The following is a 13,498-nucleotide window of genomic DNA, read 5'->3' as shown; positions in this document are numbered from 1 at the left end:
ATTACAGCTAAAGGACTTGGTGGGCCTTAAAAAAATATTACGTTTGAAGACTTGCTGAATAATTTAAGATTCTGATAATGAACCAGGCCTCCCTTTGAGGTTAAAACTTTTTATTAAGGGTGGGGGGGGGGGAATCAGGGAGCTTAGACCAGGTGTTGCTGCCGTGATCAGCACTGCTGGAGCTCTCTGCTCCATCCAACTTCAAAGTAAAGATACCTCACTGTGAGCCAAAACAAACACACCCGACATGACATCATAACACCTCCAGAATACCATCCCCTTGATTTCATAGGGAATGGATACATGAGAAGAATTAATGGAGGACCAAGGAAAAAATACACAGGCTTGGAGCTATTAATATATCTCATAACTATATGTATGGTGTCTGTAATCCTCAATTCCACTGATTTATATACTTCAACCAGAAGATACTTGGACACACACATGCACGGCATAAATAATGCCGCTTGTTATCCTTTGCTATCCAGGACAGATTTGAATCGAGTGCAACATTTTCCAACCACAATCCTTTAAACACATTCTCACTCTGCCAATGTATCTGCCTCTGAAGCAAAATTTACTTTTGATTCTTTCTCTTCTTTATTTGATGTCTGAGAAGTCCTTGCACTTATAACATTCCGTTGTTACTTACGCAACTCATTCATCATAAGGCTGGAATTTTCGAAGAAAACCTTGAAATTGCGTAGCCTTATTAGCTACAGGACTATGCAGTAGGCAAGAACACAGGTAATGCAATGAATGGGACACTCGTTTGATGACAATCTTCGTTGTGTAAATTCTTCCTTGAAACTTGAATCCCTTCTACGGGATCCAATCAACAAGTCCAGTCTCCTCACTGTAGCCAAGTCTGTAGTCTGATGCAGAGACGTCGGAGCCTCGCGTCCTCTGGAAAACCTCACCAAGACTGCAGCTACAGAGGCTTCTACTCCCTATTTATCAAACATGCCACCTCCCACCCCAGCTCCTGAGCACCCACGGATGTGTGCTTTAAAGGTCACAGTATAAAATGGAGATCTCTGTTCCTGTCGGTCTAGCTTGAGGGGGGCAGGGGGGGTGACACACCGCTGGGATTGTGATTGATGGAATTTCCCCTGGCTGGGGCTCCATCTGTATTATTGGCAACAATCTGCCAGAGCCACACCCTCACACACACACACACACACGTATATAAACACATGTGCATGCACACACACACTCACAGTCCAACACATGCGTACAGTAATTGAGTGGCACACAAACCGATTTAGTTTTATTCACAGTGACACACACACTCCCGCGGTGACAGTCATGGAGAGTGTATTCATTTTCTATTCATCTTTCACTACAGTAATAGCACACTGTAATTTTCTCCTGGGAAGTTGAAATAAAACCAGGGCTCTCTCCCACTGCTACTTCTATTCTAAGGATTCACTAAGTAATGTTTGTTACGCTAAGACTGGGGAACTTGTCTTGGTCCTTGGTCCTTTCACAGACAATGTGTGTGTATGTGTGTGTGTGTGTGTGTGTGTGTGTGTGTGTGTGTGTGTGTGTGTGTTTCAGGTCAGTAGAGGTGTGATGGAGGACATTACTACTGGGATCTTTTAACTTGATCCTCCAGATCAAAACTGTTATTCCTTCTTCTTTAAAACTCACAATGCTATATTCACAACACATTGCCCATTCACGTCCCACACAGAAATGTACATGGAATCGCAAAGGTTCCAAATGTTGCCCAGCCCTGCTCATCTATTACGCAACAGATTTGTTCATGACCACCACCAGGTGTCTACTGAACAGGACAGATATTCCCCTGAAACATGCTTCAAATTTTGAAGGGCATGTATCTACATAAAACTAGAATAGCTTGTTTTACTCATTGAAAAGGACACATTGTGTATAGTCCACCTTGCTTCCCAGTGCAACAGGACAGTCTAGGAGATGTAGCATGAAATACCTCAGTCCAGAAACCTTTTATAACTGGATTAAAATGGGATCCTTGAGGATTGGACGCCGGAATGGTGCCGACCTTTGCGGGGTGAACGATTGGAGGATTGGTATTCTCCTCCTGAAAACCATTCCTGCTCCTCCGCCACGCAGAGGACCTAAACGGCTGTGGATTTTCGTTTTTTTACAAAAATTCAGTTACTTTATGCAGAGCAAGGCCATCTTGGCTGACACATTTCAAATACCCAATTTAGCCCTATTGATTGTGTTAAGGGGGGGAGTGTTGTTGGTGGGTGTGTATGTTTCCTGGGCTGATGCCACAATTGACCTCAGGTGAATACCAAGCCTGATAAGTCAACGGTGGACTTTAACTGAGAGGAGAGAAGAAGTGAACAATAATGGACAGGAAACAGGAAAAATCCAAAATTGCTCTGAGTTTCTGACCCTTTTTAGAGTGACCAAGTGTCAGTGTTCATCTCAAAGTATCAATACTGTCAATAACTGTCACCATGATGTTATTGGAGAGAAGTCGATTTTTTATGATTTGCACTTGTTTTAGTTGTGTATAAGCATATACTGTACTGTAAAAATAGGGGAGTGAGCGAGAGAGAGGGGTGGATGGAGAGATAGTTTGATGAACCTATGCACTGAATTGTGTCATTGTGGTAGAAACCATGTTAAAAAAAGAGCAAAACAGAAAAGGTATCTGTACCATTTCTAAACTAAGCTCCCACAACACAACCTAGTCTTGACAATAAAAACTGACTAACATTTTATTATAGTAGCCATGACTTCATAGGTAACATTACACAACATAATTATTGAATGTATCAGTTATTATACAGTGGTGTACGAGTGCTATGGCATAGATACATTCTCCTTCCACAGAAAATAAAGGAAAAAACCCTCATCATTCAATTTATTTTCCCCACCACAGAAAAACAATGGGTAGTGTGTGAACCTATCTTTGATATTACATCAATAATAAACACTTATGTAGATGAAATACTGTCACTGCATGTTAATGCTTGTGAACATGAACATCCGGCTGATGTGTAACAGTGTACTCCTGCTTATCCTGTGTTTCTATAGCGGTGCGAACTCTCAATGCCTGTGCTGTGCACAAAGAAGTCATGTCCCTGCCCATATCTTCAGTTGTGGAAAGAGATACCTAATGCCTCTCATATCACAAAGAGCTTTATCAAAGCCTTTCCGATGAACAACCAGCACCCTGTTCTGCCCGAAAAGAAAACAGCAGAGGAGTGCCAGCTGTTATGAAGCTCCTCTCTGTTTCAACAAAGCCAAATCTCAGTAAATTCAGCTCTAAGTGATTTGACTGCCGTCACAGACCAGGAAGCTCTGGCATCATCCTCCTGTCAGTCAGACTGACAAGCAGCCTGCTCATATCCCTCCATTTGTCTTTCTGACTTTCCATTGCTATTTTGGGGGTGTCCGCTCATTTTCAGATATTGAAGCGGCGTCTCTCTCCCACCCTGACATCCCCTCATTGACTCACTGACACGCTGCTCTGCTGACAGACAGATCTGTAAACCTAGGAGAGACACGAGTCATCCTGTGAATGAATATGGCAACCTTCTCTCTGTCTGTCCATCTGACATTAGCCTCCCACTTAGTTTGAATACTGAAGGGACCGCCTGAATGACTGATGGAGTGACAGAAAAGAATCTCAGGTTTATTTAAATCGAAATCTGAAATTCAACACAATTTCCAAAGTACATATTCGTTGTCAGCCAACGTGATGTTTGGTTATTTTATAACTTTACCGGCGCCTGATTGAGGAATTGGAATTCATTCCCATGTGCTTAAAGCCAAGTGGTGAGGTGTGCAGTTTGAATAGGGATTGATTTCCTGTAAGCTCAAAGCTCAATTGGGCTCCTGCACTACTGGTGTCTGTCCTCCTTCATTGCAGGGCAATCTGGAGAGCAAATATCAGCAGCCAGCATTCCATCATCCTGGGAGAGACAATGGTGATGGTCAACTGTGATGACCTCTGACCCACCCAGTCACACTGAACTTTGGCTTCAATTTATACTTGAGACTCCATTAGAGGTTAGATGATGTATGTGGCCAATTTGAAGCACTATAACATATTCTCTTGGTAGAGAGGTTACGACATCTGAATTGATTACAATTTCATTTAACTGGGTTCTCACTTTGGGAACTTAGGGTATTTTTTTCTCTCTCACAAAGTAGTGTTTTGGTGACTTTTACATTATTTAACAACTTTATTTATTTTATATCTTTCTTCATTGTATCATATCTGTATTCAAAATTAATTCAAGCCCACTATATGGTATCCACTATATGTAAATGAGAATTGTCCTCTGGGTGACTGGTGCATGCAGATGTGAAACAAAAAAGCATCTTTAATCTGATTAAATTATCCAATTCCCAATGTATAGAAGTAAGGTCACTGAGCATCTATTCTTTATTCACTAGATCTGACATCCATGCACACACACACAAATCAATGGTTTCCAGCCAACACAATACTACATTCTAACTTACATAAGAGATCTCCCTAATAATAAACTGTCTGGGATCCATGTTCAATCTCATTTTGTAACAACTTTCAGTAGCTGTTTTCTCACCAGATGGGCTGTGTGTGTGGTCTGGTTTCAGTGGTTTTGATGTGTCAGAGAAGAAAACAGGGCAGAGTTAGTCAGAAACATCCGACAGAGAATGACGGCTCCTGGAAAATAATTATCTCTATCTCTCAAGCTCCTTTGGGAACACCAAATGCTGCCAGTTTGCAATACTGCTGTCTCTAAAACTGTTTGTGACCAGAGAACTGTATCACTGTAGCACAAATCTTTTACCCTCTGCAACATCATTTGTCATCCATTCATGTGCAAATAATGGAGGTTGCCAGTGCAGATTCTTTCAAGAAATATCACTCACAATCTGAGTAATGTACCTAAAGGTAAAACTTTTTAGTAATGTTCATCTAACATCCATGTACAAAATACAAAAGGTGAGCTATTTTGTTCTCAAACAGTGATTTTGCATTTATATTTATCTATTCCTATGCTGAATATTCTCGTGAGTCTAATCAAATGACTGTCGTTTACACTTTAAAAGGGTGACTGTTCTGTCTCTGCTCGGAGTCTGGACTGTTGAGCTCTGAATGTGCCAGACTGGAAAAGAGAGTGAAGATGTGGAGGAGGTGAAGGGTGTGTTCAGGCTCCTGCTTCATCCTTGGCTTGACAGAACACCTTCGCTCCTCCCAGTGCTGGCATCTGGAGAAAGGGCCTTAATTACCACGGTGACACCAGTGGAAGCAGTAAATTGGGAGTTTTGGAGAGATTGTCTCTTCACAGAGGATGGGGGGGGGGGGGGGGGGGGGAAGGAGTAAAGTGTAAAGTCTGCATGTGTGGAGGGAGTGTAAAGGGGAAAGAAGGTGCGGCAGGCATGATAGTGGCACAGAAGAGAAGGAGAGGAGGTAGAAGTAAGAGGAGACAGAGCACAGACTTGATCTGTGTGGTGTCAAAGTGGAGAGTGTGAAAAGAGAAGTTACTTATTGTATTCCTCTTTGACTATCGATATAACACTAGTGATATCACAACGACAATATGATGAGTCAACAAACTTGCCTGACGCAGTAGATGATTCTGTGGGTCTGGTTTTGCTTCTACGCTACGTCAGTGTGTTAAATGGTTCGTTCGCTTGAGGCCAAGATATTTGTCAAAAAGGACAGGCTTCGTGGGTGGCATCTGGAAAAAGACGATGGAGATAGGTGTTGGACTGCAGTCAAAGTATCTGACCTTCCTTTCTCTGCTATCTCTGGAATATATGGGGGAAATGGTGATGCTGTCACGTAGGCTACTTTGTAGCTTCTTTCAATAACAAACGGCCAATTACACAAACGGAGACATGTGCATGCTTGAGTGTGTGGGGGCGAATGAGGTGGAGGCTGTATGAGAAGACAAGGTTGATAAACTGCATCATGGATGGGATCCTGCACATCAGTTTCAGGTATTATCAGCCAGGAAACATCAAGTCCATTTCCATTTTCAAAATGGAGACTTTCTAAAAAGTCAAGGCTGAGGAGTGAGCGTTTCTATGGCTAGGCCAACGTTTCCGTGGGAACGCAGACAATACATTGATCTGTTTCAGTACAGAGAGAATCCTTGGTGAACATGTTGGCTTTTGTTGAGCTGAAAGTACAATTTCCCAGTAAGGAAAAAGAAAAGCATTCTATTTGGATGCGTATATTAAATCAATACCCTGTTTCAGGGAAATATTTCAACTTTAGAAAGTGGATTACTAAAGGTTGAATAGCAGCACTGGCCTTGGAAGTGACATATATAACAGTAACCTATTATAAAAGAGCTCACTTAACAATCTGAGTAGTTTAGAAGTTTTGAGTATAGCACATTGCACATTCATTTAGCTGGCACTGGTCCTCCACAAAATGTCATGATCTTCTTGATGCCCTATTCAATCTTTTGATATGAACTGAAGCTTAAGAATAACTTGGCGTGTTCTGAGAGTAACAGCGAGGCGGGGGGAGTCGGTGAAGAAGCATGGACACTATTTACAGGCTGCAGACGTGATTACTGGTGATCACTGATCATTACCCATGACAAAACATGGGAATCGGTTCAGGAAGTGAGACACTAGGAAACAGACCATTACAGATTGGAATATAATTGGTCACCATCAACACTGATTGCTGCAATGATGTGTGCCTATGACCAAACTGGTTAACTTTGAAATGAAAGAGAACTTACGGCACGCAGGTCACTAGAGTCAACAGGGTTGATGTGATTCTACCCTACCAGAGGAGGAGGCTACAGGTGGATGAGAAACTCAAATCGAGTTCAACCATTTTTATCTTATCGAAACTCGATGTATTTTTTGATAGGTTACATAAGCTTTAAAGTATCTGTTACTAATGTTTTTTAAAAGCTTAATGTTAGATTAGCAACACCCGCAACACTTCCCATACTCAGCACTGATTCAATGTGGGATTTAATTTAATATTCATTTTGCCAGCTCCATGGGAGTTTGAAGGATACAGGGTTGTTTTGAATGTGGCTACGCCCAATAACAGAATAAATCAATTACTACACACCTGGGGAGGGAGCTAATGAGAAAACCTTACCCTCCTTTAATTAGTTGGATTTTGAAAGCCCAATACAGTTGCCTCTCCTCACCCAGACAGGAATACATTACAATAAATCCAATCTCTCTTTTCTGTTTCTCAGTCATGATCTTCTCTTGCCACAAGGAAGAGTGAAAGAAGATGGAGCGAGACAGAGAGAATAGGTGTAAAGTTGAAATGAATCTGCATCAGTCTTCCTCCGAATTTCTTCCTCCTGGGTTTCTTTCTGTAGCAGCACCACCTCTCCCTTATCTAGCACAGGTGACCCCCCCCCCGCCCCCCCCTGGACCCTAGGCCCATCACAAGAGCGCATTCCCACATGAGAAAGCTGAAGTTGCCTTCAAAAGGCGTGCATGAATGGTGAGAGACAGTTTGAGGATGAGAGACTTGCTCTCTCTCTGCTTTAGAATCAACTCTGAGCAATCTGGCAGGAATGAAGCTTGGTGATCTTGTTTGAGGAGATGAGGGAGATGCCTAGGCATCCGCTGAGGTAGCAAGGGATATGAGGCAGATGCTGAACCTCTAAGGGGTCTAGGAAGTGACTAGGGCAGATAGTGAAGCACTGAGGTAGATCCTGACGGCACTGATGTAGATGATGAGGCACTTAAGTGCTGTGGATTCTGAGGTACAACAAAATGGTTTCAGAACCATGATCTTATGGCCACTGTCTTTCTGGACATAGTGAGTGTCACGTTGTTAGAATCTGACTTAAACAATTATCAGGCGGATGCATAATTGTTGGCATTTTTATTTATTGAAAACTATTGTTTAAAAAAAAAAAATCACAACGATAATATAAAGTATGTAAAAAGATTAATCTTGATTATTATCTAAACATTCAGTAGTTTTTCCTTCCATCCCATTCTTACTGCAGCAGCAAAGTCAAAACTGTTCTGTTGAGGGCAATATGACAGCTGAGATTCTGAACTCAAGGATTTTGCTCCTTACATAAAGTTGATTTGCGCACAGGAGAGATTTCACTTTCATCTCAGCTCTATATCACACCATCGGTTCTGTGATCCAGCACCAAGCAAACAAACTACGACCCAGAAAACAGAAATCACAGATCAAAAGAGGAAACAGAGATAAAGATGTTCGAGCGCTCACAGAAACTTTACAAAAACAAATTGGGACTTGGGTACAAAAAGCCCTGACAGCACAATAGTTAGTTTCTTAGACCAGTGTGGGAGGAATACGAGGAGGGGGTTTCCGTGTCTGCAGGCTGCTCTATGGATTCATCTGTGGAAGCCTCTGGAGGCTTCTCTACCGGGTATTCTGTGGAAGTCTCTGCATGCTGCTCTATGGGTTCTTCAGTCGCCTCAATGTTGAAGTAATTGACGTGCTGAAACTTGAGCACCTCGTTACCCCAGCAGGCCCAGCCCGGCAGCAAGCTGCGGGCAAACAGCTCCAGGCAGCTAGCGTCCGCTCCAACAAACGGCTTCAGCACCTCTGTTGAGGGAGAGAGAGACCAACAAGAGGAGAAGAAAGGACGGCTCAGTCAGTGAAAAGACAGATTCAGCTGGAGAATGCCTGCCTGTCTCCGAAGCTCTGATGCTTACTTTGCAATGGAAATATATATATATTTTTTTACAATACAATAATTCAAAAATGTTCTATTGTGTTCTATTGATATTTGGATTTTATCTAGAGTAGGACTGTATGTTTAAGTAGAGGAATTGGTGACTGACCTTGCATCTATAGGAACAATGGCATTCCGGGAAGCACACACCTGACAGATATGTTTCATTTCACCTCCCCCGCCACCTCTCACAGCTTTGTCTGCGCACATGCATGCTCACACGCGCCACCCCGATACTCAGCACAGCCTACGCTCCGCTGGGAGTTAATGAACACCAACCCCCCCCCCCCCCCCTCCCCCACCACCACCACCCACTCCCCCAAGACATCTATCCAAACTACACAATTCAGCACCCCACCTCCCTTCCCTCCCTTCCTCCCTCCCTCCCCCTACCTCAGCTCCCTCGTTCTACACGTCACACAGGAACTAACTGCAGGCGAAGTAAAGGCCGAACATGCCCCACTCAGCCGAACACAGACCTCTCCGGTTGCCCTCGACTGTCAAAGTTGGAGGAGTAAAAGGTCTAATTACGCTTTTTACTCACCGAGCAGGAAAGGAAAAGGTGCAAGACAAGCAGTTGGAGAGAAAATGAGAAGGCACTCAACTTGGGCACAATTAAAAGGAAGTTTTCATGGTCTTTTTCTCTGCGTGTGCTGTGCTTTCACACTCATGAGGGAGGGAGGTGACGTGCCTCTCTGTGGCTGACAATGAAAGAGCATACACCTCCGATTGGTTAACTTCACTTCTGACAACACCCCTGTACCCAATCATCTACCACCACGTTTATTGTCAGCATGGTTTTGAATGAATTGTGTCAGCATTGGTGAGTCAACGAGAAAACACACATTACTGAGTGACTGTACTGTCTGCACCTAACTTTTACATTGTGGGGTATTTTAACAAATGTAATGACGTTTCTTTTTTCAAATCACAGATCCTAGTGAATCAAGCGGGCACTGCCAATTAGCAGCTGATTATATTGTGATGCTGAAAGCATCCTTCCCTATTTCAGTCATTATGAAAGTTTTTTAGGATACCAATTAAAAAGCAAACAATGGATTTTACAGACACACATGAAAGCTCTTTTTCCAACAGTCAGGCCATCTGGCAGGAACATGTACACCGTCACGTGTGAGAAGGCTTCCCTGTTTGCTTCCTGCCCCTACCCCTTGCCCCCACACAAAAGTTGGATGTCACTGTCAGGATCACCAGTTAAGAAGGGGACCAAAAGCGATAGGGTCACAGGGTTGTGTAACCCCTCCCTGGGTGTTTGAGACAACTGTGCCAGGAGGTCAAGACTGAGGGATAGGCAGTGGAGGGGGGGAGCGGGCACCAAATCGAGATGAGCTGGCACATTTGGAATTCTAACACTGGGACTGTACAATGCAACAATCCTCTTAGAGAGAATTGATGGTTGAGATTGGAAATAACTTCACCCGCTTTGAAGACAACTTTCAAGATGTTGCATAATCCCCTCCAAAGCCAGGGAAAGGACAGCCAAATATATTTTTCATGCCTCTGGGTATACAGTTAATATCTTACATTAAAAACACATCATCCTCATGGTCATTTAGGCCTGCCAGCTCAGTGGAACTTTTCACGATCAATAAAGTTAATTCAATGCCTCTCAGTTGGAACTTCTCTTAATGTGAGGTGGCGTCTCTGGGGACTTCTCTCCGCAGGAGACGAGGACCAGCCCAGCTGACATTTTCTTTCAGCCGCCCACAACAAAGCCACACCCACCCCCACCATGGTGCCCATGGAACCTGGGGAGGAGAGAGGGGCGTGGAGGACTGCAGTGCAAGGACAGAGAAAGGGAGCACATCACCAGCAGGTTAGTTCACAGCTACCACCCCCCCACAAAAAAAAGGACTCAAAGTTCTTTGAGCTATTGCGTTTCACTCAAAGGGCATTTCGAATTAGCCAAGCCGCCCAAAAGTAAAAAGGTGTGTTTGATATCCAGGCGCCAAAGAAAAGAACTGACCTACTCGGTTGAATCCTGAGCTAAACTAGATGAAAATCAAACCCTCAGAGAGGATCTACACAACACAAAGCATCACTCTTTCACAGGGCCGCCATAATGACTTTAATTTGACAATATCCTGCCATTTTCACAGAGTGGCATCTTTTATATTTAGCTGAAAGGGCACGGACAGACCTTCTTCCTGCTCTGGCTTGCTCTCCAAGTAAATCTACGGCATAATAAAGCGCTTTCCCTTGAGAAGGAGTGTGCTGACGTCAAACCCTGCTCGTTCAAAGGCTCTCTGCATATTCATTGTTGAAGTCTTGTCACCTTTCCAACACCACTGCTGCTTACTTTTGGTTTGAGCTAAAAGTTTTCACTTGCTTCTAATCACTATAAATATCACAATGTAATGACAGAAGCCACAAAGGTGGTCAATTCCCAATTAGGCATTAGTTACCTGTCGCAGCTTCGGTAAAACGGCCATGAGGGTGTGGCAACCTGCATGACTAAATGACATGCTCTTGTAACAACGTAGTGGCTTTCTCAAACACGACTGTGAGAGAGCTGCAAAGCAGAGGTCATCTGCAACTCTCCTTCCCTCACTCCTAGTTCAATACTAAGACATTCTTCTGTCTTTATGAAGAAGTGAGACATATTTAGACAATGCTGGTTGGAGCTGGTCAACGAACCCCTTCAGGTAGTGTTATTAGTGTTGCTGTACTGCCCTCTAATGGCAGGATTTAGTTAACCCACACATTTTTTAATACTTATACAAGTTATTTGTTTTAGGGCTGTTTACCAGAGAGTGATGGCTTCTGGGAATGCAGGACGGATGGGACACTGACAATAACACGCTGGTCCTCCACGGGGATTTTGGATGTCTTTGAAGGACTGAGACACAGGGGCTCATGTGAATAATCAATGACCAATGAGAATATAAAAACACACTGATACAATGGAAGTAAAGGTATAGAGCTAAAGGATAAATGGTCTCACCTGGGGGATTCTGTGCTGTTTCCATGATATCGACCCAGAACTAGCACTTCGTAAGGCCTCTTATGCTGAGAGTCCAGGGGGAACACAAACTCACCGGACCTTGTGACCTGAAGGGCACAACACGACAAAACGATGAAAAAACACTACGACTATCGCTAATATTCACAGACACACTCGCTGACGTCATCTCCATGTTTACCATTGTCTTCCTAATATGCTTTTACCTTGACCCATAGCCATTCTGCTAGGACTTTCACTCCCCAATGTGGGTAGAGCTCTTCCCTGACGAAGCGCAGGTGGCTGGGCCTGTTGGTGACCCAGGTGACCACTAGACAGCCTGGGGAGGCTAGCGAGGGCACGGGGAGGCGTTTGAGCTGGGTGGAAGGCAGAAAGCTGTACCTATGAGCAGAGGTGGTAAATCGTAAAGATAGGGGAAATAAAAGGACATGCATCCTAAGAGAGTCACACACTCTGGATTTGCTGTTCATCCCTTCTGCGTTTTAGTGTTTGATTCTTCCGCTAACCTGCGACTTCTTTTCACAGACTTGTTTTCCCATGGCGGATCCAGAACAATTAGCTCATATGTCTGTTCACCTGCAGGAGACACGCAAGCCACACAGTCATACACAAGCCAGATGCTCTTCACCGTCTCCAGACCATTTGTAACTGCGCTGCAGTGATTTCAGCGGTGTAATCTCGACCACGTGTCATGCACTTACGGTCAACCAACGGCTGCATTCTGGTGAAATCGGAGAGTAGGAAGGAACATTGTGGGGGTATGATGTATTTCTCCCTCATAAGTGTCACCTCCATGGCACAGTCCATACGGTTCTCTGTGACCCGTGTGAACAGGTCCACCTGTGCTGCACTGTCATCCTCAGAGTCAACAAACTGTACCTGTTGAGTATCCTTGTCAGGGTCAGACACAAGAGGGAGCACTTTAGCCAAGTCACACAGTGCCGCCAGGTTGCACTCCTGAAAGGGATGGGGCCCCTGTGGGCCCATCTCTCCATTTAGGTATCCACAGGACAGACCAGCATCCACCAGGGATTTGGTTCCCTCAGCTATGAACGGTCTAACCTGTAACAATCACATACACACATTATCATGTTGGGAGTTTAAAGATGGCAGGCAACATGGGGGGGGCGTAAACATGACTGACATGAGTGTACATCACCTTGACGTGGTAAGACAGTGAGTCAATTTCCCCTTGGTTTAGATCACTGCGTTTCCGTTTTCTTTTCTGTGGGATATGCAAACCATGGCCATTAACATGTGTTGAGGACAAGACACAATATACACGAGTAGTCTACTCACATTTACACACTCCCATAGGAGGAAGTAACAGAGTATGGCAATTAATTAGTAAACTCTCTGCCTCGCTCAAAGGCACGACCGACGATGGTATCTTTACCTTTGATGGTACTCTACTCGTAGTCTCATTTTCTGCCTTGGACACATTGTCTAAGGTTTTTTGCAGATCAGTATTACCGGGGTTCATATTAAAATGACACTTTAAAATCTGAAAACATTGCTGTTTGAAACGACATTTAAAATAACGCTGTCGATCTGCTTTAGACTGCGAAATGCATCGTGCGTGTCCCTGGTCTATGAGTGAACATGCGTCCAAAAGCCACCCTTTATCATTTTCAAATACAATCGACATGTCCGCAAAAGAGCAGCAAAACCCGTACTTTTGGAGGAGTAGGCTAAACAAACTGCATGCTCGCTTAAGTTAGCTATGGCTAGGTGTGTGGCAAATCATCACAAAGCTTAATACCAGAGCCAAAATGATGCATTTTTTTAAAAATCGCTCCACTTCCTACAAGTTTAGCACGCTGTTTCTACCTTTCGTTTGAAGATTGGCCAAAATAATTCCACTGCG

General features: G+C 43.8%; 1 protein-coding gene across 1 annotated transcript; it reads right to left on the bottom strand.

The window, feature by feature from the left end:
* Positions 1 to 7,810: 7,810 nt before the first annotated feature.
* On the bottom strand, positions 7,811 to 13,486 carry mettl4 (methyltransferase 4, N6-adenosine). The gene is made up of 8 exons (XM_047024061.1): positions 13,028 to 13,486; positions 12,791 to 12,856; positions 12,333 to 12,693; positions 12,138 to 12,207; positions 11,838 to 12,012; positions 11,614 to 11,720; positions 11,417 to 11,508; positions 7,811 to 8,521 (listed from the first exon to the last, which is right to left on the bottom strand). The coding sequence occupies exons 1-8, from the start codon at positions 13,277 to 13,279 to the stop codon at positions 8,238 to 8,240; spliced, it is 1,407 nt and encodes a 468-aa protein (XP_046880017.1). The 5' UTR covers positions 13,280 to 13,486; the 3' UTR covers positions 7,811 to 8,237.
* Positions 13,487 to 13,498: the final 12 nt, after the last annotated feature.

This window comes from Hypomesus transpacificus, chromosome 8 (genome assembly GCF_021917145.1).
Source record: "Hypomesus transpacificus isolate Combined female chromosome 8, fHypTra1, whole genome shotgun sequence".
Lineage (NCBI taxonomy): Eukaryota > Metazoa > Chordata > Actinopteri > Osmeriformes > Osmeridae > Hypomesus > Hypomesus transpacificus.
Note: the sequence above shows the minus strand (reverse complement) of the source record. Positions and strands in the feature narration are given on the sequence as shown.